The sequence below is a fragment of the Pimephales promelas genome, chromosome 6, assembly GCF_988280905.1.
Source record: "Pimephales promelas chromosome 6, fPimPro1.hap1.1, whole genome shotgun sequence".
NCBI lineage: Eukaryota > Metazoa > Chordata > Actinopteri > Cypriniformes > Leuciscidae > Pimephales > Pimephales promelas.
This window is the reverse complement of record NC_142774.1, coordinates 11,174,631-11,197,802: the sequence shown is the minus strand read 5'-3', so window position 1 is coordinate 11,197,802 and position 23,172 is coordinate 11,174,631. Positions and strand designations below refer to the sequence as shown.

The 23,172-nt window shown below is 35.5% G+C and overlaps 2 protein-coding genes, 2 long non-coding RNA genes and 1 other non-coding gene across 5 annotated transcripts; 4 read left to right on the top strand and 1 right to left on the bottom strand.

The window, feature by feature from the left end:
* Window positions 1–3,839: 3,839 nt before the first annotated feature.
* On the bottom strand, window positions 3,840–4,189 carry LOC120460672 (uncharacterized). Its single transcript, XR_016169015.1, has 3 exons — window positions 4,109–4,189; window positions 3,959–3,988; window positions 3,840–3,860 (listed from the first exon to the last, which is right to left on the bottom strand). It is a non-coding gene; the product is annotated as an uncharacterized LOC120460672 (long non-coding RNA).
* Window positions 4,190–8,173: 3,984 nt separating this feature from the next.
* On the top strand, window positions 8,174–12,259 carry LOC148978498 (uncharacterized). The gene is made up of 2 exons (XR_016169014.1): window positions 8,174–8,426; window positions 12,207–12,259. It is a non-coding gene; the product is annotated as an uncharacterized LOC148978498 (long non-coding RNA).
* A 3-nt stretch (window positions 12,260–12,262) lies between these two features.
* Window positions 12,263–13,571, top strand: LOC120460659 (uncharacterized). Its single transcript, XR_016169013.1, has 3 exons — window positions 12,263–13,097; window positions 13,281–13,355; window positions 13,435–13,571. It is a non-coding gene; the product is annotated as an uncharacterized LOC120460659 (transcript).
* A 62-nt stretch (window positions 13,572–13,633) lies between these two features.
* ambn (ameloblastin) lies at window positions 13,634–19,817 on the top strand. The gene is given in 9 exon segments (XM_089132658.1): window positions 13,634–13,643; window positions 15,797–15,861; window positions 16,440–16,670; window positions 17,172–17,216; window positions 17,751–17,900; window positions 17,975–18,019; window positions 18,113–18,151; window positions 19,138–19,150; window positions 19,153–19,817. Coding segments are annotated over 9 exon segments (1,056 nt in total). The 3' UTR covers window positions 19,611–19,817.
* Window positions 19,818–21,001: 1,184 nt separating this feature from the next.
* Window positions 21,002–23,020, top strand: scpp7 (secretory calcium-binding phosphoprotein 7). Its single transcript, XM_039648525.2, has 9 exons — window positions 21,002–21,050; window positions 21,178–21,246; window positions 21,332–21,379; window positions 21,602–21,649; window positions 21,826–21,861; window positions 21,947–22,015; window positions 22,111–22,197; window positions 22,274–22,320; window positions 22,842–23,020. The coding sequence occupies exons 2-8, from the start codon at window positions 21,193–21,195 to the stop codon at window positions 22,313–22,315; spliced, it is 384 nt and encodes a 127-aa protein (XP_039504459.2). The 5' UTR covers window positions 21,002–21,050; window positions 21,178–21,192; the 3' UTR covers window positions 22,316–22,320; window positions 22,842–23,020.
* Window positions 23,021–23,172: the final 152 nt, after the last annotated feature.

The following is a 23,172-nucleotide window of genomic DNA, read 5'->3' as shown; positions in this document are numbered from 1 at the left end:
GGTTTGGGTCAAGCCCAGGTAATTCAGCGTTCAGTTTAAGCAAAGTATTTTTAACTAGTAGATTTGTTTTTTGGGAAACACCTGTAAGTTTATTCTAAATGATAGTGCTCATAAGGAGCTCATTTGAATCTGAACGGAATCCTCTAGCTCTTTGCTTTCATTCTCTTTAGGGTACTCCATTTTTCTCCCCCTACCTGATCCAGCAGCAGCCCCCACAGGTGCTGAACTTTAACCCTGCGATGCAAGGATTCTTTCCCCCTCAAATAAACCCACTGAACCCAGCACAGTTGCCTCCGTTGCAGCAGGAGCAGCCTGTACCTGGCTTCGGTCCCAACAACGGCATACCAGCACAGAACCCTCCTCCGGTACTGACGGACTTCAGAGGAACATCACACACGCTAACTTTTACTGAACATAGATGTTGATTTAACTTGTTGATGTAACTTATTATCACATTTGTTTTTGGAGAGTAAGTCAAATTTTGTTTTTAGGGCTTTCCATTCTTCCTGACGAATCTATATCCTCTGAGAAACACCCCTGTAAGGCTGATACCAAACCAGAACGCTGGGCCAAATATTCAAGGCCAGGCTACGATGCAACCAGTGCAACCAATGCAACCAGTGCAACCAATTCGACCAATACAGGTATTGCAAAGACTTAGCATTTCCTCCTCCTTTTTAATTGATAATTTAAACTGAAAAAAAGAATAAATTAACTATATTTTCCCTACAAAGAAATCACATAACATGTTTGTTTTGTTTGACATACCCCCCATTTATCTAATGTAATCTCACATTACATTAAGTTTCATTACTCTAATGTAAATCCCAAGGGCCTTTTATTTTTGTTTTCTTCTCAGACAATCTTAAAGACAAATTTTCACATGTTTCAGAACAGGGTGAAGGCAGTAGACCCGATGGTAACGTCTGCTCCTGATTACCGTGGTGATCGGCCCGGTCCTGGAACTGTAGAGGTAATGCAAGAGTATAAACTTGCATCTTTTTTTCACAAGTTTTCTTTGCTGTTATTGACCAAACACAACAAAAACATGGCTGTGTAGAATAATTTGTAGACACATTAGTTTGTTTATTAACCATTCCTGTCTCTGACAGGGGCATCCTGGCTTCCCACTTTTTGAGCCATAGGCTCAGAAGACTTCATTAATAAATAGGTATTCAAAAGTTTTATAATGGGATATCATACCTGTGAATTTATCAGAATGTAAATTTTTTGTTTGGTTTTCTAGATATCCCACCATGGAGATCCCTCACAGGAGACATTTTTGTTCAATTGAAATATCCAAATGTTTCTAAATAAATAAATGATGCTCTGTTTATTTTGCCTGTAATGTTTTGTTTTTTTTTTTGTACTCCTGTTTAAACCTGGTGCTTGTATGTAGGCCTAATAACAATCAAGAAGAAAGTTAGTCATTCACTTCATAGTGACAAAATTATAGCAGTGTGTTTATTTTAAAGTGTCCATGTTACAGTGTAATCATACATTTAGGGACTGAGTAAAAATAATTAACTACATGTACTTAAAGGGATAGTTCACTTAGAAATTATTTTAAAAAAATATGTTTTAGCTTACCTCTTTGTTTCCTCAGTATTTTCAAGTTTAATATTTTTAGGTTAAACCGTTCTTGTCTGTCAGTCTGTTCGTGATGGCCTGTTCGTGTCTTAGGCCGTCAATGTGTACTTTCATTTACGAGTCATTAAATCATGTTTAATTTGGACTTCTCTGTGCATGCTCTTTGAGGTGGACCCCATACCTCCATTATATGACTGAGAGGCAAGAATGATTTGACCTAAAAATATAAAAATTGAAATACTGTGGAAACAAAGACACCTACATCTTGGATGCTCTTGAGGTAAGCTAAAACATATAAAAAGTTAATTTCAATGTGAACTATCCCTTTAATATAGGGTTAGGGTTAGGATTAGGTTGTGGTTTAGATAAGCACAATTTATTGTCTTTACTAATATGTAAGTGTACTGTAAAATAAAGTGTTACCCAGTCTTTATTAAATCAGAAAAACTCAGGAGATCACAGGATGAACCAATTATACAACCTCGTAAAATTATAATGATACCGGACAAAGGAACTATGGAAACAAGTGGCCTCAATACATGAGGGGTGTAATCAATTTAAAACGGAACAGGTGAGGGAAAAAATGAACCTAATAATTAACCAGGGAACGCAAACAGGCAAACCAAAACACCATGAAAACAGAACACACACGTTACGTTGCTGATACAAGTTTTAATGAACAGATTCTCAAAGTGATTAAAGAAGAAAATCCAGCAAACTAAGAGTGAACAACCACCAAGAGACATTACAATAATACCAAAAATCTATTTAATTCTACGCCTAGCTGGATGTCCACCTGTGGAAAAAGAAAAATGTTATATTTAAAGCCAAAATTACTTTTTTTAATCAAATTAATTTTATTTATTGTAGGTACATCAATCTGTCCTACATTGTGATTGGGTCCTGTCCTATTTTGTCCCATGATCAGACTCCGCCTGGAGAATCAAAGTAAAAGGCAATGTTATATAAATCAACAAAACAAACCAATATAAAATGTCTACTCAAATAATTTAAATCCATTCAAATACTGACCTTCATGAATGCAGGGAGCTGCAAAGACAACCAGGGCATTTAAAAGATCAAGAACCATGCATTTGATACAAGAAAGAGAATGCTTTTAGCTGGAAAAATGATTCTGACAGGTATTTATAATGTATACATTAATGTTGTAATATATGTTCCTGATTACTTACAAGCTGTGTAATGCCATATTCAAACGAGATTCTTTGCTGTGGGGAACACATTTACAATAAAATTTTATATTTAAAAACAAAACAAAACAACAACAACAACAACATCATTTAGTCTCCAAGATATGCAATGCGATTATTGTTTGCGACTGACCGTTGCAGTTGGGTTGTAGATGAGCTTCACATAAGGCTGTTAGATAGAAACAGTTTGATTTGAGAACTTGTGCATTTAAATGTACTTTTACTCATATTTTAGATTTATTTATTTGATATATTCTCCTTATAAAGCCTATTATAAACTTTAGTGGATGTTTATTACCTGAGGGCCATAGGAGGAGAAACCATGACCAAACTAAAAGACAATAATGCAATTATTTATTACACAACAAAGAAATCACATTGAACTTATTGCTCAATAATAATACAAAAATTGTATAGGCTAAACAACAACAACGACAACAACTTTACCCCCAGTTCCTGAGGTCTTCTCACTCCGTCCTGTAATTTAGTCAGAAATGGTATGCATTATTTTAACATGAAACATATTGTACTATAAATTAAATCTACAATTGATTACCTTTTTTGGTGGCTGCATCTGCCCTCTACCCTGGAAATAAGAATGTTTTTGATGTGAATATCATTCTTTTTCATTAATTTTAGCCCATTAAAATGATATCTCTCACTATCTGTTCAGTACCCCAAATTCAACAAAGTATGAAATAAAAACATATTGTGAATGGAAAATGAATGGCAGTTTATTATTTTTACATGTCAGTTCCAATCACTCACTTTTGGTAAGAGGAAGACATTCTCTCCCTGGAAACAAATGCAAACATGAATTCGGATTGTATCTATTTTATTGCGTTTTCATATCTTGAAATACGTAAGTTTGGTTAAAAATGTCAATTTCCCCTTTTTAGTGGCATTACCTCCTTTAGATGGAAAGCACTAACATTCTGTTGAAGGGGAGAACATATTATTTTTTTTATTTATGCATTTTGATATATTCAGAAAGTTATTTGATTGCAACATTTTAAAGTACAAAAGCGTTTTACTCACCTGCACAGTGACATTGTCAGCCTATTCATCCAAGTGGATTAAAAAAAAAAATATTAAACACAAATTAGAGACTATAAATGCATTTCCATTCAATGTCTGTGGGTAAGTAATCATATTACCTTGAAGATTGGAATGAACTGCCGGTTGTCCTAGAACATTTATGAAAGTGAACTCATAAATCCATACACATTCATTAACAACTGAACATAAATCTGTTTAATCCATGGATAAATTTGAAGAGCACATAAACATAAGCAGTATGAGCCTACCATCATGTTGGGACTCAGGGATCTTCCAAAGAGTGGATTCATTTGATTCTCTCTACCTCCACCAACTGGAGCTTGAGTTGGCTAAAGGTTTTTTTACAACATTAACAATTCATTTTTATATTTCATTTAAGTTGTATTATTCCACATTATTAAAAATATTTAATTCAATCCCATTTGCTACAGGATGAGGGTGAATATGGCAAATATTTCAACTGATTCATCTGAAATCAACTGATTTCAGACAGGTTTCTGCTAAATAAAATCATTATTTTGATACAAAGTGACAATAGAACTAAACCTGAAGTCTAACTTACTTTGTAAGATCGTTTACCATCTCTTCCATTCATTTGTGGTTTTCCGGTTCCTCCCCATCTATGCCATTGTCCGCTCCTCTGTGTTCCCTTGGTCAAACCGGACCCTAGTCTAGTCAACTCAGATTCATAACCCTATACAGCAGAAGATACAAATAATGCTTATTGTACTGCATAATGATTGCAAAACGTGCAAAAAAATTTGAAAATGTTGCCCACCCTGCCTCCTCCATTTTGACCAGGGAAGGCTGGATCTTGTCCAAATGGAGATCCATTAGATGGATTTTGTGCCTGTTGCTCAGGTTCATTTGGATACAATGTGCCCATCGGATCTGGCTATAAATAAAGTGTCAGTTGACATTTTAACGTTCAACCTGAATGATTTTAGCCATGCACAATTTGAATCTAAATTACTACAAAAACATGCAAAAGCTGGACATCCAAAATTCTGCGTCCATCTTGGTCTGTTTTAAGTTCTGCCCACTGGCTGAGGCACTTTTCCTCCTCCATTTACTGGCCCTGGAAAATCTGTTTCTCCATTCACTGAGTACACTTGATCCCAGCAGTCTCTCTCACTGGACTGAAAACAACCCAAAAACTACACCATACTAATATATCCACCTCATTTTGCAATGTGGAACAAACTATTTTCAGTTCGACTTACGTTTCATTGGACGGCCGCTATAGGGAAATAACTAGTATAGCTAACAAAGTAAACGGTAAAACTATTTGCATTACAAGCGTGTTTATAACTACAACAATACAGAGAAATATACAGTAACAAAGTATGCAATCTTGCTACATTACTGAGGTAGAAAAGGAGGCTTTAATTAACAGTGTTCTGTACAAAATAATCGAATGTAAGACTGGCTTCAAAAATAACTCCAAGGTTCCTCATTTTACTTTGAGTCTCCAAAACAGCGCCACCAACAGACAGATTCAGTAAACCAGCTTTAAAAATTTGATTGCGGGAATCCATAAGCATAACTTAGATTTTAACACTATACGGGCAGAGGAAATTACTTTTTCATCCATGTTTTTAACTCAGAAATGTGTAGAAAACAGACATCAAGGTTTTTACCTTGAGTATACTCAGCATAGAAGTGATAAAAGGATAAAAGTGATCGTATAACAGATGCCCAAATTATTGAACAATAAAGGGCCTAAAACTAAGCCCTGTGGAACACCAGCAAGTACAGAGCTAATCTCAGGCCTGTAACTACCCATATAAATGAACTGGGAACGGTCAATAAAATAGTATATAAACCAGTTTAAAGCTGTCCCTGACACACCAAAAACTCTTTCAAGGTGGGTAAGTAAAAGACTATGATCCACAGTGTTGAAAGCGGCTATAAAAATCATAGCAGTTTCAATAGTGTGAAATTTACGAAAATCACACTGAAGAGGTTCAAAGAGGTTATTAATTGTAAGATCGTTACACAAATGAGACGCAACAACGCGCAAGTATTTTTGCACAAAATGTAATATTTGAGATGGGACGAAATTTGGTAAAATCACCCAGCCTTTTCTCTCTCTCTCTCTCTTTTTTTTGGCATGCACAATTTACAGAAGCAATCTTTAATGCTCCTGGAACAACCCCAGTCTGCAATGAGTCATATAATACTGAGGATAGCAGGGCACAAAACATCGAAGCAATATTTAAATAAGCTCATGAAAATAGGATCAAATACGCAAGTGGTAGATGTCATGCCAGCATGCCAGATACCTCCCATTGGTGAGACTCAGAATCAAGCTTTGAGAAATGAGAGAGACAAATACCAGCTAACCCAAATGGTCAAGCAGCATAATGAGCTGTTTTGCAAGCAGTTAAAAATAACTAGAATCCAGACACATTCAATTTACAAATGACCACGCTACATTAAAAATAAGGTGAATACCCAAGATAAACACAGAAAATAAAACACATGTTGCTACTCACCCGAGCTGCCACCACAACACATGACAATACCAGAAACCACATTGCTTCTGTGAAATAATAATATGTACAATTTTCAGAATGAAATGCAATTTGACTGACTTTAATAGTAACTGATCTCAATGTCGCACTAAAGAGGTTACCTTCTCAACGTTTGTCCCTGTTTCCAGCTCTGTCACATTGGTCTTGCTTCTGTCTTTTTAAAGACCAGTTGTTGAGCAATTGTCACTGTTGTTGTGGCACATTTGACCAAGGACTTATCAATTGTTAGAGAAATTGTTAGTTTCAACAACACCAACAAAACAATTCCTAATACAAAACTGATGTCATTTAAGGTGGTTGAAATATAGCAGGCCTTTTACAGTACAGTAACCATTTTATTTCATAACCATTACAAAGTTTTGGCTTCAAAGACAGGTATTGCAATAGTGTCATGTGTAGGAGGGATTTTACTGATTGCTAAACTAATTTGTTGCCTTAAGCCCATCTAATGTTTTAGGATTGACCCATCTAGTGCATTTCAAGAGCAGAGAGGGTGAGGTGTTTGTTAGGAATCAACAAAACAGAGGGGTGTGTTCTATTACTGTATTTAAATCCTCAGGCATCAGCGCAAAATATTATTCTTCCTAAACATATTATTGCTGTTGCTTTGGAGAATTAGTCTTTGACAGAAACATGAAGACAGTAATCTTATTTGCATGCCTTCTTGGTCTGATCTTGGCTTTCCAGGTATGTTTCAAAACTTTTGCAGTTATAGTTGCATGTGTAAATAATGATATTAATGATTATTTTTATTATTACTGTGATTAGGCTGAAGATCACCAGCGCGTGGCTCGGTCATTATCAAGATCGGATTCCGATGAGGTTTGTCAATACATGTAACTCAAATTTAAAAACGTAAAGTTGAACAAAAACTATATGTCAGCAAGTTGTTTTATTTGCTCGTATGATTTTATCTGTCATAATTTATCTTAACAGATTGCTTCCACCATCTTTCTGCCTCAAATGACCTTTGACCAGTTTCTTCAGCTGCTGATGGCCCTTTCCTCTAGAAACGTCCCAGCTCCAGCCCCGACCCCTACCTCAACCCCGGTGCCAACCCTTGCACCAATCACAGCATGTCAAGACTCCTAAATTCTGACTTCTCCTTTGTTGTGAGCAGTTATAATTTTAATTTTAAATTATCTAAATAATGATTAGAATAACTCTTTATCATATAGCCTATAGAAACAGCAAAGAAATAAAATAGCAGGAGAAAATCAACCCTCTCTTTACACTCTTGAACATTAGAATGTTTACAGTTATGTGAGCGAAATGTCCATGTCTTCTGTATTTTTTTTTTTCTCGGTGTATTTCTGCAGATTGTTATCATTAAAACTAGTTTGCATATATTTTGCTGCCTGTGTGTGATTCACTATTCTGCATGTTAATTCAATTACTGTTTTTTTTTTTTTTTCAAAATGCTTAGCCACACACAATTTTGGAAAATATGGCTCAGTTTCTTGACTTGACACACAAAATCACAAAACAAGCACACAACATGCAAAACATCAGACATCTCAGACACATCATTCAAAACCATTATGTTTTTGCGTAGTAACAAACATTGAAAAATGATTAGCCACATAAACACCAAACTACACACAGGGGAAAACGCTCGGAAATTCACTGCAACAACATACAAAACTTCCCAGTGAGTGAATGTGTGAACCGAGACTAACAGGGTACACAGTTGGGAGACACAGTTTGAATGCAAGTTGAGTCCGGGCAGTGAGTTATGGGAAATGTAGTTTGTGAGGGAGAGATAATAGTGATAATCACGTGACGTGAACAGTCTCTGGCTCGGTGGCCGGGACGGTAACAGTCTCTGGCTCGACAGCCGGGACGGTAACGCTCTCTGGCTCAGCGGCCGGGATGGTAACAGGCAGCCGGGACGGTAACAGTCTCGCTCAGCGGAGGTGACGTGAAAAGTCTCTGGCTCAGCGGCCGGGATGGTAACAGGCAGCCGGGACGGTAACAGTCTCGCTCAGCGGAGGTGACGTGAAAAGTCTCTGGCTCAGCGGACGGGAAGGCAAGAGTCTCAAATGTGTATTAGAGTTTTTTAATATAACAAAGTTATCCTTCATTCTAAATATATTCTAATGGAAATATACGAATTCCAATTGACATTGGATAATTAGAATGTCACAGTCACAGATATGATGAATGTAATAATTTACAATTCAGCCCAGGTGTGCCTAAATCTTTTTGTTTTGTTTGTGTTGCATAAACTCAGTTTATGTATGTTTAAAATTAAGAGAAGAGACAACGACTAATTTCCTTATTTCCCAATTAATTGTTGAGTAAAGTGTTACTTACTAAATATTGAGTATTAGGCCTACATTTTTCAAACATGTTTGTTACTAAGGATGTTACTTCTGCTGATTGGCTCCTCCTTCCTGCCTCAACTGAACTTAGACCAGCTTTTTGATGATGGACTCGATGAAAAAGTATATAATACTACAAATTCCAAATTCAATTCCAGATTTATGAAAACCTTGACAGATGTCATAGACATTTATAATTCAATAAAGAATCCCAGTCCAGCCCTAAGGTGCGCCTTAATCTTTTGTTTTGTTTATGTGTTGCATAAATCTGGTGTGTTTACAATTATATACCATAGAAAAGAGACAACATGTGAATCATTTCCCAATTGTTGAGTAAAGTTCAACTTGCTAAATACCAAAGTTTTTCAAACATGTCACTATATGTTACTTCTGCTGATAGGCCAGTTGCATGTCTATAATGTATATTTGACATTTTTATTAAAGAGGAATAGCCCCTTGAGATGAGCCATCTCGTTTTCGAGGGGGTCCTCAATATATATATATATATATAGCATTTATCACTGCTGTTTTGATGTCATACCTGAAACAGAGAAGTCTCATCTGTCATAAAGGTAAGAACCAATCTTTGAATCAACAGCATTTATATTTATATTTGGGCATTTAGGAGACATTCTTATCCACTGCGATTTACACATGATAAATATTTCTCTATTAGATCCGAGCAGCTCTTCTTGAGAACCATTAAGTCTTTCCTCCTTGTTGCGTGTGTCTTTAGACTCTGCTGTGCTGTGCTAATGAGTATCATTGTCTTGCTTTATCATAAACTTTATCATATTTTCTGATGTGCATGTAATATTCTATTCCTTTTTTAACCACCACACTGTTGTGTTAGATAATGTACAATACTGGAAATGTGATGAAGATGCAAAATGACAATGTGCACGTGGCTGTGGTCACAAGAGGTAAAATGATATAAATACTGTTTGTTTTCTCACACAAATCGCTTGGTTTATGTCTTAGGCCATCAATGTGTACCTACATTTACGAGTCATCAAATCATGTTTAATTTGGACTTCTCTGTGCATGCTCTCTGAGGTGGACCCCATAGGTCTCCATTATATGACTGACAGACAAGAACGGTTTGACCTAAAAACATCAAAATTGAAAATACATTGGAAACAAAGACACCTACATCAGGATGCCCTTGAGGTAAGCAAAAACATATCAAAAATAAATTTCAAAGTGAACTATCCCTTTAAAATGTTTTGTTTCTGAACGAATCAGACTCACTCACAAAGACAACGACTATTGTCTGCGAGGAACGAACAAAGCCCCAGGAAAGTCACAGTCAGTACTTGGAACACTGCTTGAATAAGATTTGACGACTAACTGTTGAATAATTGTAAATGTTTTTGATACCTTTGGCTGCTGTCATGTATGGTAAAACTCATAAACACACTAAATAGGAAGAATAACACAAACACAAATATGATTCAATGATGAAGTTTATTTTATTTTATTTATTTTTCAACATAGCGAGAGCAAGAGGCAGGCATTATAATGTGCATTCAGAGTCAATCAGACACATTTCTTAGTTTGATTGAACTGGTTGCTTATCTCCCACCGGGAGCTGGAGCTGGGGCCGGTGCAGGGGCTGGGGCCGGTGCGGGGGCCGGAGCCGGTGCTGGTGCGGGGGCCGGGGCCGGTGCAGGAGCAGATGCCAGCTGTGCTAAGATGAATGGCAAGAGGCTGAGGAGGGCATTGTTGTTTGGAAGCTGAGGCTGAGGCAGAGGCAAGTTAGGGGGGAAGAATGGGTAGGGATAAGGACGCTGAAATTGGAACGGGTTAAAGAAGCCTCCAGGTAGTCTCTGTAGTAATATCGGAAGAACATTGTAAGATTTACATTGAAAAAGAGTCATCACTCAAAAGATTTTCTAAATGAAGAAAGAAATATCAAACATAATCAGAGGGTACTTTTATGATTTCTTTACATAAATGTTTTTGCATGGCTCAGGATCATTTTTTGATTTTGTGCAAGAGTTTTTGATTTCAAACTGACCTCTGAGGAATGGCTTGATGAGCGCTTTTCTCTATGTTCTTCATCCTCTGCCTGGAAAAAAATAGAATAATCAATAAAAAAGGTTTGTGGGGTTGAAACAAAATTGAAAATTGAATGTGCATCAACATTAATTTGATCAACAAGACAATGATACTCACTAGCACGGCACAGCAGATTCCAAAGACACACGCAACAAGGAGGAAAGACTTCATGGTTCTCAAGTAGAGCTGCTCGGATCTAATAGAGAAATATTCATTATGTGTAAATCGCAGAGGATAGGAATGTCTCCTAAATGCCCAAATATAAATGTAAATGCCGTTGATTCAAAGATTGCTTCTTACCTTTATGACAGATGTATGAGAAATTTCTCTGTTTCAGGTGTGACATCAAAACAGCAGTGATAAATGCTATATATATATACATTATCAACATGCATCTGGCCAATCAGCAGAAGTAACATATAGTGACATGTTTGAAAAACTGTAGTATTTAGCAACTTGGAGTTTACTCAACAATTGGGAAATGATTCACATGTTGTCTCTTTTCTATGGTATATAGCCTAACTGTAAACACACACCGGATTTATGCAACACATAAACAAAACAAAAGATTAAGGCACACCTTATAGGGCTGAATGTGACTGGGATTCTTTATTGAATTATAACTGTCTATAACATCTGTCAATGTTTTCATAAATCTGGAATTGAATTTGGAATTTGTAGTATTATATACTTTTTCATCGAGTCCATCATCAAAAAGCTCTGTTTAGGCAAAAAACAACAACATAATGATATAGTTTGTGCTACATTTTACATGATATAATTTAAATTTTCATTGCATTTTATAATGTATTAAACCAACTGCAATTCATTGGACATTATGTGAATCCAAAAGTTCAACTTTGAATTGTAGCCATGAGCTCTTAAAAAAAAGCTTTTTGCATTGATGCTGATGCTTTTATCCAAATTGATCTTTACGTTTGATTTAAAACTGGCATATGACATTTATTTATTGATTTAGTAAACTTAGTTCAGTTTTTACAGTAAATGGCTGGGTTAGGCGGTGTATAAACCTTTCTTCAAATCTAAATCAATATGACATAGCTATCAATGGGATTTTGTTACTTAGTACCAATAAATCAGTCTTAAATACTTGACTGTTAAGTGATCTATTTTTTGTATAAAGGAAAATGTCTTTGGGATAGAGAGATTATCAGAGATGAGCAAATCCTCTAAAGCAATATACGTTTTTAAGATGCTCCTATATGTCACAATTGCATAAATTGACTGTAAGCTTTTGGGAGTTTGTGGGATTTTAAGGATTACGACATGAGTAAATATTGTAATATCCTTATGGATTAAGGTTTGTGTGCACAATTAGTAAAAAATGTTAAATGCATGTGTGCTAAAACTCTGAGTGCATTAGCTGGACTGGGATAAATCTCAGTGTTTCACATTTCTTTCAGGACTTCAAGAAGAGTCAGTAAGTAGAGTCAGAAGAGTCATTGAATGACAGTAAGTACAATTGATAAATTATCTCTCTTTCTCTCTCTTTTTTTACTTTAATTGAGTCAAAGTTATTTTCATCAACTTTATTGAAGTATAGGGAAGACCGGGGCAAGTTGTCACGTTTGTTTTTAAGTTTTTTTTTTTTGTTTTTTGTTTTTTTAAATCTGTACAAAATATTTTACGTTAAACAGCAAGTTATTAAACATTTTCAAAGACATGCATCCACCATTAAATAGGGTTTTTAGCTAAATTAAACCATTATGAAACTTTTTGAAGGAAAAAAGTACAAATAACTAGCAAATGTTGTTGTAAATTGTATGCATTTTTTAACATTTAAAACACATTTGACAACTCTTATAATATGGCACGTGACAACTTGCCCCGACCTTGATATGAAATTGAAAAATACTTTTTTTTAATACTTTATAAACTATATAATGTATAAATTATATAGATATATAGTATATGTTCATTATATAATTTTGAGAATTAAATATTTTTTTAAACATTGTGAGAAAAGGATTCTCTGAGTGAACCTCCTCTCATCTACTCATGAGTGACTCTGTGTGGTTAACTATGGTACTTGCGTGTAAAATTAGTTGCACTCATTCCATTTTGTTCATTTATTTAGCTAGTATATTTACATTTATTACATGTATCTGTCCTAGTTCAAATGCTTTCTCTATTTAACATCAGTTGTACTAAATTGCTATCATTACTGAGATAACTACAATTTCAGATCTGTTAGGAATTTCTTTTCTAAATAAGGTAAAAAAAAAAAAACGTGCCATCCCAAAATGAAGAGTCTCATATTATTGACTGTCCTGTGGCTCATTTCCTCTGGAGCTGTAAGTAAATTTTGTTTTTGAATGATGTTTTTACTCTCTTTATGTCACATATTATTGTGCTATGATGTAACTGAGCAGCCTGGGTATTTTAAGCCTTTAGACCTAAAACAACATTCAAGATAATGCATGAAATAACAATTATTACAATACCATGAACTCATGTGATATAAAAATTTCTCCCAGCTTTGCCAGCGTTTTAAGCCATGGAGCTCCTCTGGCAGTGATGAGGTAAACTCCCAATGTTCCCAGTTATAAGAAGTATGTCATTTTCTCCTGAAGCTGAACAAAATGCCTATGCAAATGATTTATGTGACTTTTTAAAATGTCTTTGCTCTAGAGGATCTATTGGCCCTATTTTCCTGGAGGTCAATATTATCATGTGAGGCCGGTTCGACCCGGACTTCTGTTCCCACTGTGGTCATTTCAGTGGCCCCCGCTGCTGCCTCGTCCAGCCCCTGCCCCGGCCCCTGCACCAGCACCAGCCCCAGAGCCAGCACCCACACCCAGTCCCCCAGTCATCCCCACCAATCGTGGAGATGGTTGAAAGTAGAGCAGGGGTTGTTTTGTAAAGTACCCTTGACATTTCAGTAATGCTTTCAATAAATTTAGTGAATCTGTTCATTCAAATGTTATTTGGTTGTTATTTAGACAGTAAAATAAAACAATTTCCCCACATTTTAAAATGATACATTTAAAGCACTAGTTCACTTTAAAAAAAACTTCAGTCGAAAAGAAATTAAGGTTTTTGATGAAAATATTCCAGGATTTTCTCCATATAATGGACTTCAATGGGAACCAAATGGTTCAAGGTCCAAATGAGAGTTTCAGTGCAGCTTCAAAGGGCTTTAAACAACACCAGACGATGATTAAGGGTCTTATCTAGGACCCTTCGAGTCATGACTCGAAAAAAGATTAGTTCATTTTGATGAACGAGTTTGAACAGGAGAGTCACAAATGCGCATCACAGAACAGAGCAAGGTGGACATTTAAGCTCATAAAACATAAACATTTTTATCTATTTTTGAAATGAGCGATCGTTTCGCTTGATAAGACCCTTATTCATCGTCTGGTGTCGTTTAAAGCCCTTTGAAGCTGCACTGAAACTCTCATTTGGACCTTGAACCGTTTGGTTCCCATTGAAGTCCATTATATGGAGAAAATCCTGGAATGTTTTCATCAAAAACCTTAATTTCTTTTCGACCGAAGAAAGAAGGACATGGACATCTTGGATGACACGGGGGTGAGTAAATTATCAGCAAAAGTTTTTTTTTTTTTTTTTAAAGTGAACTACTCCTTTAACATTGGTTGGTAAACCCTACTTAGAAATTTATGTTCTGTGAAGTTATCATCAAAATCCTCAAGCTTGAGTTGAAAATCCTCTACCAGCCCCTCATAGCGGGCGTAATTATGTACTTTAATATTAAAGGGGCACACAAACTTTTGAATCATACTATACAGAATATGTTCTTGTACATCATATTTCGGATCATTGTAGTCAATCGAGTTTTAAATATCCAACAACTTGCTGCCCAAGCTTGGTGACCAAATGCTAATATTAAGCATAGTCACTCACAATAGTGAAGTGAAAAACATTTCTGAATGAACAGGTTGTCATTTCAGATTATAACTTGGTAGTGTTGTTTAATGTAAAGGTCAATGCATGAAACCCTGAGGTATTATGCACTACATAGGTGTGGTTCAAGTGTCAACAGAGAAAGATGTGGATATGTAATTTTGAGATTTTGAGATTGTTTTGGGTGGGACGGTATGACTCCCAAGTCACTACACACTCATTAAACATAGTCAAGAGGAAATGTCTTCAAATGCAGCTTACATGACAAGTATCTATGGTCTATGAGATGTCTTGCTTCAAAATGGTACCCCAAAATTAGCACACTTTATTTATTTATTTATGTATTTTTTTAAAGTCTTGTCGTTTACATATCCATTTAAGTTTAGGGAATACTCGTTAAAACTGCTGTCTGTGTCTGCATTTCTATTTGGTCTGAACCCAACTTAATAATAACAGTTATCTCACCACAGTGTGAAATCAGTATAGTTCTTACTGTGGGAATGACAGAATTATGTCATTAACTGAACCAAAGTGGCTTTTCAAAAGGTAGCTGTGGTTTCACTTTAATCAACATTGTGAAGACGAAATCAGCAAGAAGCGACCTCAGATGAGACAAGCGTTTCTGGTGTGGGGGAACGCAACATCTTGATTTATTGAAATAAACCAGATGTCTTCATTATTCTGACACGCTATCCATAGTCTAAAATGAGCTTGCTGTGAGAATAAATGTTTGGCATTCACTAACAGACTACCACAAATACACGTTGTTTTTATGATCAGTTTTATATTTTATTCATTGACTTTTACTACTATAACTGAACCAATAAATCCCCCAAGCTCGTCTGGATACGTCTAACGTTTCAAATGGTTTGATTTGATGATTCATTCAGACATCAAGTGTTCAGATTGTACAATTAAATTATGGTCTGAGGTTCAATATTGTCTGAGGTCAGAGCCCATATCCAGAGCTGATTGGTTGCTTGATGAATGGACAGTGTTTAAGTACACCCTTTTCGTCTTGCATTCGTTCATTTTGATCAAAGGATTTTAAAGTGAGTATTTGGCTTTTTTTCTGTCATGCAAAATTTGCTATTAATGTATTTACTGTGTGTTTGTGTATCTTTAGGTAAGACACAAATGAGGCTTATAGTGTTGCTCATATGTGTTCTAGCAGGAACATTTGGAGTTCTGGTGAGTCATTACAGTCATCTCTTTTCATCCAGATACCACTTGGGTTATACATTCCTCATTAGACATTCTTTTCACCATAAATAACTTTTTTTTTTACCTACATTTCATCTTACTCTAATTATAGGACCAGTTGAGTATTAGTAGACTGTTGGGGGTATGTACTTGCAAAGTTACTTATAGTCAGCGGATATGAAGCAGACAGTATCACCCTAAAAATTGTTGGGTTGTTTTAACCCAACCTTGGGTCAAATATAGACAAACCCAGCCATTGGGTTAAATTTTTTATTTACATTTTTAACCCAGCGTTTGGCTTTGTCCATGTTTGACCCAAAGTTGGGTGAAAACAACCCAGCATTTTTAAAGTGTAATAAGTTGACAAGTACATGCAGTTTTATAGTCAACGGGATTTCTAAAGAGGACCAAATAAAGTGTTACAGAAACATGATCTCTTTAGAGATATTTTATGGTTGTATTGTAGAAATCATACATCATAAGTGTTGCTTGTTTACTTGATTATGTTAATACTTATGTTATTCAATTAACCTTTTCATAGATCTCCCCAAATGCTCCACAAATAGTCCCAATGGGAGATATGCCAGCTCAACGAACCAAGGTCTGAGGTACTGGTCCAAGCCCATCATGTGCCACAACAGTTTCAGCCTAAATCTCCCAGAGTTCCCTCTGGTTCTGAGCAACAGCTGGCCACTCTGACCAATCCATGGGCCTACCAACCCAACCCCAAAGCAGGTCTCGGTCAACTTCCTGCACCCTTTCAATACTTTCCCTATTCTCATCCCCAGCAACTTCAGGTAAGAAACTTTATATGGTCACTTGATAAATGAATTGACTAATTTCTTATCTTAATAAGACAGCCCATTAATTAATTTTTGGTAACAATTTATTTCAATAGTCCACACATTCGACTGTAAGTAGATTTGCAACTACATGTTAACTATCAGTCATTAGTGTATTAGATAGTCTTCTTAATATCTGACAACACTTTTGATGTTCCCTCAATATACATTCTATTGACTATTAGTAACTCAATTATATTTTTTATTCTACTAACCCTAAACTTAACCCTAACCCTAACCTAACAGTCATCTAAAACTCTAATGATAGTTGATATGTCATTTCTTGTAGTTAGTGGACTATCGAAAAAAAAAAAAAAAAAAAAAAACATGTAACCAACTTTTTAAATAAAATATAATTAATTTTATTAAAATATAAAAAAGGCTTTGGGAGTTGATTGAATTCTAAATATACATTTATTAAAATACCTAATACGTTTCTCCCCCTGTACTTTTCAGTTTTTCTATTATTCCATTCTTGGACCACAATCCAGGAACCCAACAGTAAGAGTGTTTCCATACAATATTAGAAATATGTGTGGTTTTGTTTGTAGCCATCAAAAATACACCACAGGAAGAGCTAACAGACTGTCTGGGTTCAGCAGGTTTATTCTGATACGAGGTCCAAACCCAAACTTAATTAATGTTAGCTATGTAACCCTCAAGCAAGCCTTTGTGTTTAGACTCTTTGGTATATTATCAAAAATATTTTGCTGGAGGAAATCTTCCCGTCTCCAAGTCTGAGGAGTTTTGATTTATTGAGGAAACCTGATCCACTTGATGTGTCCAAACAAAGAGGGTTGACATAATATATTGCCTCGTGTATCAGTAAAATGTGTGCACACAAATAAAATCTCTATTAGAAGTTTGTCAGTTCAGCATCCAACAATCCTTAGAGGAGTCAGTGAGTTCATTCACTCTTGATGAAATCTAATTTGTCCCAGAATCCACTTCTAACTATTGTCTTTTTGCTCACTTGTCAATCACCTAAATCAGAACTTTTATAATTAGTTCTCAAATTCTCCTCATCATCATCAGTTCTCCTATGGAGTGACTGTTTTCCAGCACGCATCATATCAACAATATCCTGCTAATTCAGTTCCAGCTTCACAACTATTAATGGCACAAAACAAACAACACAAGCCAAATGCTCATCAAATGCATGCATACCAGCCTCAGCAAGAACAGGTATCAATGCAAACATTCTGGACTCAAGCAAATCCAATTTTTTCAATATTCTCATATCATGTATTTTTCTATAGGTTCAACAATTTCTTTACATGGTTCCACAGATTCAACAACGAATGGTGAATGAATCGGCATTAACTGTTATACAATTGAATATTTATTCTCTAAATAAGTTATTGGGGTGTAATTCCTTATATGAATGCTTTTTAAAGGCTGGACCATATGGTGGATTGAGCTCTGAGGAACTTCAGGTAAAAAAAAAAGTTTGAGACCATTAGTAGACAATTTTATTTTATTATATTTTATTTATTGTATTCTAATATATTATCATCATACAAATTTGAGCAAGTATTTAGCCTTTTCCCATTTTTTTATTCATATGAATGTCACAAATTTGCTTATTTAATTGTGACCAAATAGTCTCAATTTTTATATTTTTCTTCTCTTAAAGGACAAGTTCGGTATTTTACAATTAAAGCCCTGTTTTAAGATAGTTTCAGATGAAATAGAATGGTTAAGATTGTTTTTTAGACAAATCCTGCTGTCCCGAGAATTTTCAGATTCTGTGGTAGCACCCCCACACCTCTACAATGGCAGCATAGGTGCACAGGAACAATCCTTCATAAAACGCATAAAACTTAAGTTTACAAAGATGTGAAACTCGCCGAATGGTCCGGGGTGTTCACTGATATGCTCACACGAAAATCGCTGCAAAAGATACTTTCCAACAGGTGTTTTACCATTAGTTGTAAAATTGTGGACCTATTTTTCCGAACGCCTCACAAGCGTACATTCTTCCGTTGGCAGCTTGAATAATAGACACTCCAGCCCAGTTGGTGGCGATAATGCACCTTTGCCAATTGCAAGCAAACCACTTGTATAGTGTGGCCTACGATACCGCGACTGCATAAGACAACGGAAAAAATACAAACAACCCCATTTCCGTTCCGCGACAGCAGCATTTGTCTAAAAAACAATCTTAACCATTATATTTCATCAGAAACAATCTTAAAACATGGCTTTAATTGTAAAATACCGAACTTGTCCTTTATCTTCAATTCATATTTTCAAAATCTACAACATTAAGTTCAGAAGTGTAAAAAAGATCAGACACTACTGTATCTTTGAAAAGTTATATATATATATATATATATATATATATATATATATATATAAATGAATATTTGGCCTATATTATATAATATTAAATGTCTGTCAAAATTTATGTCACATACAGAACATGGGACAAATGGGCCTGCATTTAGGGGCAATGTGTTGCCTGTAGCTGGACCACAACCTGTTGTACCTGTTAACCCTTTAAGACCAGCCAATACCTTCCACATCAACACCTACCCTGCCACTGGAATGACATTCTCGACCAATACTGAGGCCCAGCCACCTAGCATTGTAGCTGTACCACCCAGAGGGGATGCCATACTTGCTACTGGTGGATCCCATCCAAATAATGGAGCGCTGCCTAGTAGGAATGCTATCAAGCAGGACCCTGAGCGAGTGCCGTGTGATGATGTCCAATTTGCTGAAAACCCCTTAACCAACACTGGACCTGTCTTGCCCTTGTCCACTGTCCAAACCGATCCCCATTACAGTGATCCCAATCTACATCCCCATACACCAGAAGAAGCTTTTGTTTCAGCGTCCCCACCACTGCTTTCCAATACTGTTAAGACCAACCCTGATATGTACCCCTAAGACAAATCTTCGCATCTTTACTGCAAGATTTATTTAAAGATGCATTTTGTATCATGCGTTTTATATATCGTGAGCTTAGAATTATAAGGTTATATCTCCGTCTAGGGGAGTTCTGAGATATTTAGCATCAAAGTTTTTACATCCCAGCTGGCAAAACTGTTATGTAGTATAAGCTTCTATTATAGCTTTATATATTAATTTTTTTTTTTTTTTTTTTTTTTTTTTTTTTACAAAAATAACACCAGGCATTAATAATGGATCAGATTATGTCAAAAACTCAATTTCGACCAAAAGTGGAGATAGAACCTTATAATTCTAAGCTCACGATATGGGTTATGTACGTTTTTAAAATATTTCTAAAACTGTACTTTGTTTACTTTGTTACCATTTCTTTATCTTTTATTCTTCCCAGTATGAATTTTTTTTTTGACTTTTTACAAATCAAAACCATCTAAAATGATTTCCGACTTTTGTACTGTGAACTTTGTGTGTGGTCCTCAACATATATACTAGACATATGATTAAATACAAAGTTAATTACAGCCTGAGGCTCCTTCTGTGTTGCATACAGTATATCTGTCATCAAGTGTCAGCTGTGTTAATATAACTGGAAAAATGTGCACATTTAAGCCAGATAATCACAATATGAGTATATATATATATAGATATAGATATTAAACTACATAATTAAAGTGCAGAGCATTTGAAAGTTCTTAAAATGCCATCAGAAAAACAGAATTGCCTACTAATAAGGGACACGTATAGAAAGTATCAGGGAAACAATGCACTATCATCTCGTTTAAAAAGACTGGGATTGAAGTAATTCATTGATTGTAAGTGATTCTTAAGCCAATGACCAGTTTACTGATAACTGGTCAGTACATGAAGGCACATTATTGAATGTATCCAAAAAAATACAAAATATGACAAGATTAATGGCAATAAATGATATATATATACATATACAGTATATATATATATATATATATATATATTACTTTTATACAGTACGTGACTTTCACTGCAGTTTCCCAATGTAATATGAAATGTAAATAGTTCTTTCCACACTTTTTTTCTAGCAGTGTCCTCTGTCAGGCAGAAGGTTCTTACAGTTTGAACAAGTGTGAACATTACTGTCAGAGAGCTATGATTTTATCACACCATAAACGTATTTTCTGATTGCGTTTGATTTATTTGCACTACTATATCATGCCAAATAATTACAATCTCAGCCAAAATTTTGCTTTGAGATAAGCAAATTTGCTTTGAATGCACATTTTTGCCCTCCATAAAGGAACTTGGCTGGTCACCAAAGCCAATCAGATGTTGATGTTATGGGCCTTTTGTTTTCAAAGAGAATATAAGGAGTAGATCTAGAGAGCAGTACATCACAAAATCCTCCTCCTCAATCCTGATCACAATCAAGAGTCGTAAACGAAGGTAAGGTACCATTCATTCAACAAACAATTTGGGGGCTAAACTTTGGGGTTGATCTCCTTTCCTGGTGGAGAAGGTTACATAGAAGATAGCAAACAATGAAACTATATCTTTGCATGTCATATTTCAGACATCATCATTCAACATGAGATCCCTCATTTTGCTGGCATTTGTCATCGGTGCGGCCTACTGCGCTCCGGTATGTGATCAATGTTATGTATTTATTGATGAAGAGAATGTGGAATGCTATTGTGATGTTAACTCTCATGTTCTTTGACCCACAGCAATTAATGTATTATGAGCTAGAGTACAAACCTGTCATGGCTCCACAGGTTAGTTTGGTCCAAACATGAAATGAATACAGGGTGAATTCATGTTGATTGGGACACGTTTCAGTCATTTCAATGGCAAAAGTGTCCCAATCAATCTGGATTCACCCCTATTTACATAAATGACAGCCTCGATAAAATGACTCAAGGAATATGGGAATATACAGTGTCATATAGGATTATAGCACATTATGTATTTAATAAAAAGTGTGTATGATCATACAGGCTCTTTCTGCGGCCGCCGCTGCAGCTAGACCTTCTGAAATAGAGATTGTAAGTGTGGAGTGGAGTGAAACATTACTATTACCATTATATTACTTAGACATATATTACATTTTATATTATAGTAATATTTTAATGTATATTTTTATATATAAATATAAAATACTACATTAAAAATCAAATTATTATATATTATATTATATTATATTATATTATTGTTTTTTCAGCTTCTGGCTGCTCAACAGGCTGCAGCTGGAGGTTCTGTAAGTTGGGTTTAATTTCTTTTCACAGAGTATTCAACATGTTCTGCTAGTTGAGCATGCAATCAGTTTTTCTTATTCTTCACAGGGTCAACCTATCCGTGGCTTCATTAAACATGAGATTCCCCAGCCCGCCGGCAAAGAAAGTATTGAAGTTGTACGTGATTCTGCATTTTTTTAATTTCCCTATGCTAAATGAAATCCTCCATTTCTCGTCAGCCATGTAGAAGTTCATTTCCCTCTGTTTTCTAGCTGTACCCCTTCGGCTTTCCTCAACCTGCCCCTGCTGTCCCAGCTGCCCCGGCTGCCCCAGTTGTCCCAGTTGCTCCTGCTGCCCCAGTACAGTCCAACCTAAAAAACTGTTATATATTTAATACTATCACATATATGTATTAAATTTGTTGTACTTTTTTAGGCTCCTGTTCCAAAGGATGATGATGATGATCATGATGACTAAACCAGGTTGGTTAAGTAATAATTATAAACTTATGAATAAACATATTATTAATATTTAATAAGATATTATTAAATATCTTATTTTTGTCATAAGATATTATTAAATGTCCCGCCACAGAATGTGGTGGGGTGTTTGAGAGGGAAAGTAACCACGCCACCCTGTTAACCAGGGGAATATAAATACTCATGAATTTAACCACCTATAAAGAACACACAGGAGCGTTGTTTCCGAAAGGAGGGCCTGAGACATGGACACCAAAAATCCAAAAGCTTTTACATTAAAAGACTGTATGAGCAGGTTAACAAAAACAAACATTAAAGAAGATTACAATTAATAAATCAATATATCAATCATAATGCTGCAATGCCACAAATTTAAAAGTTTTAACATTGTACTCTGACATTTTAAATAGAGAAAAACTCCATTTGGTACCTTTTTTTTTAAACATCATATAAATCACAGAAGAGAAATCTTTTTGTACAATGCAACACATTTCGAAAGCCTCCGTCTTTTCTTTTTCTCACAGATGAAAGGATAAGCTGACCACCAATTCCTGAACGACAAAGAAGCTGCTTGTGTTTTGCTCGAGTGACTAAATGCTTTCCCGCTTTAGAAATAATGATGAGCCATCGAAATAATGATGAGCCAAATGGTGCTTTTTCAGTGGCTTTATGCTTTAGAGCCTTAAAATCATATCCTTTTTTTTTTTTTTTTTTTTTTGCAAACTATCTACAATAAAGTTTACAATCAATACTTTGTCTCCTCATTTTTTGTCGAAAAGCTTTATAATGGTTTATTCATAGAAATACATAATTCCTAGTTTGGCTGAAAATGAATATCATCCCAAGAAAGCCCTT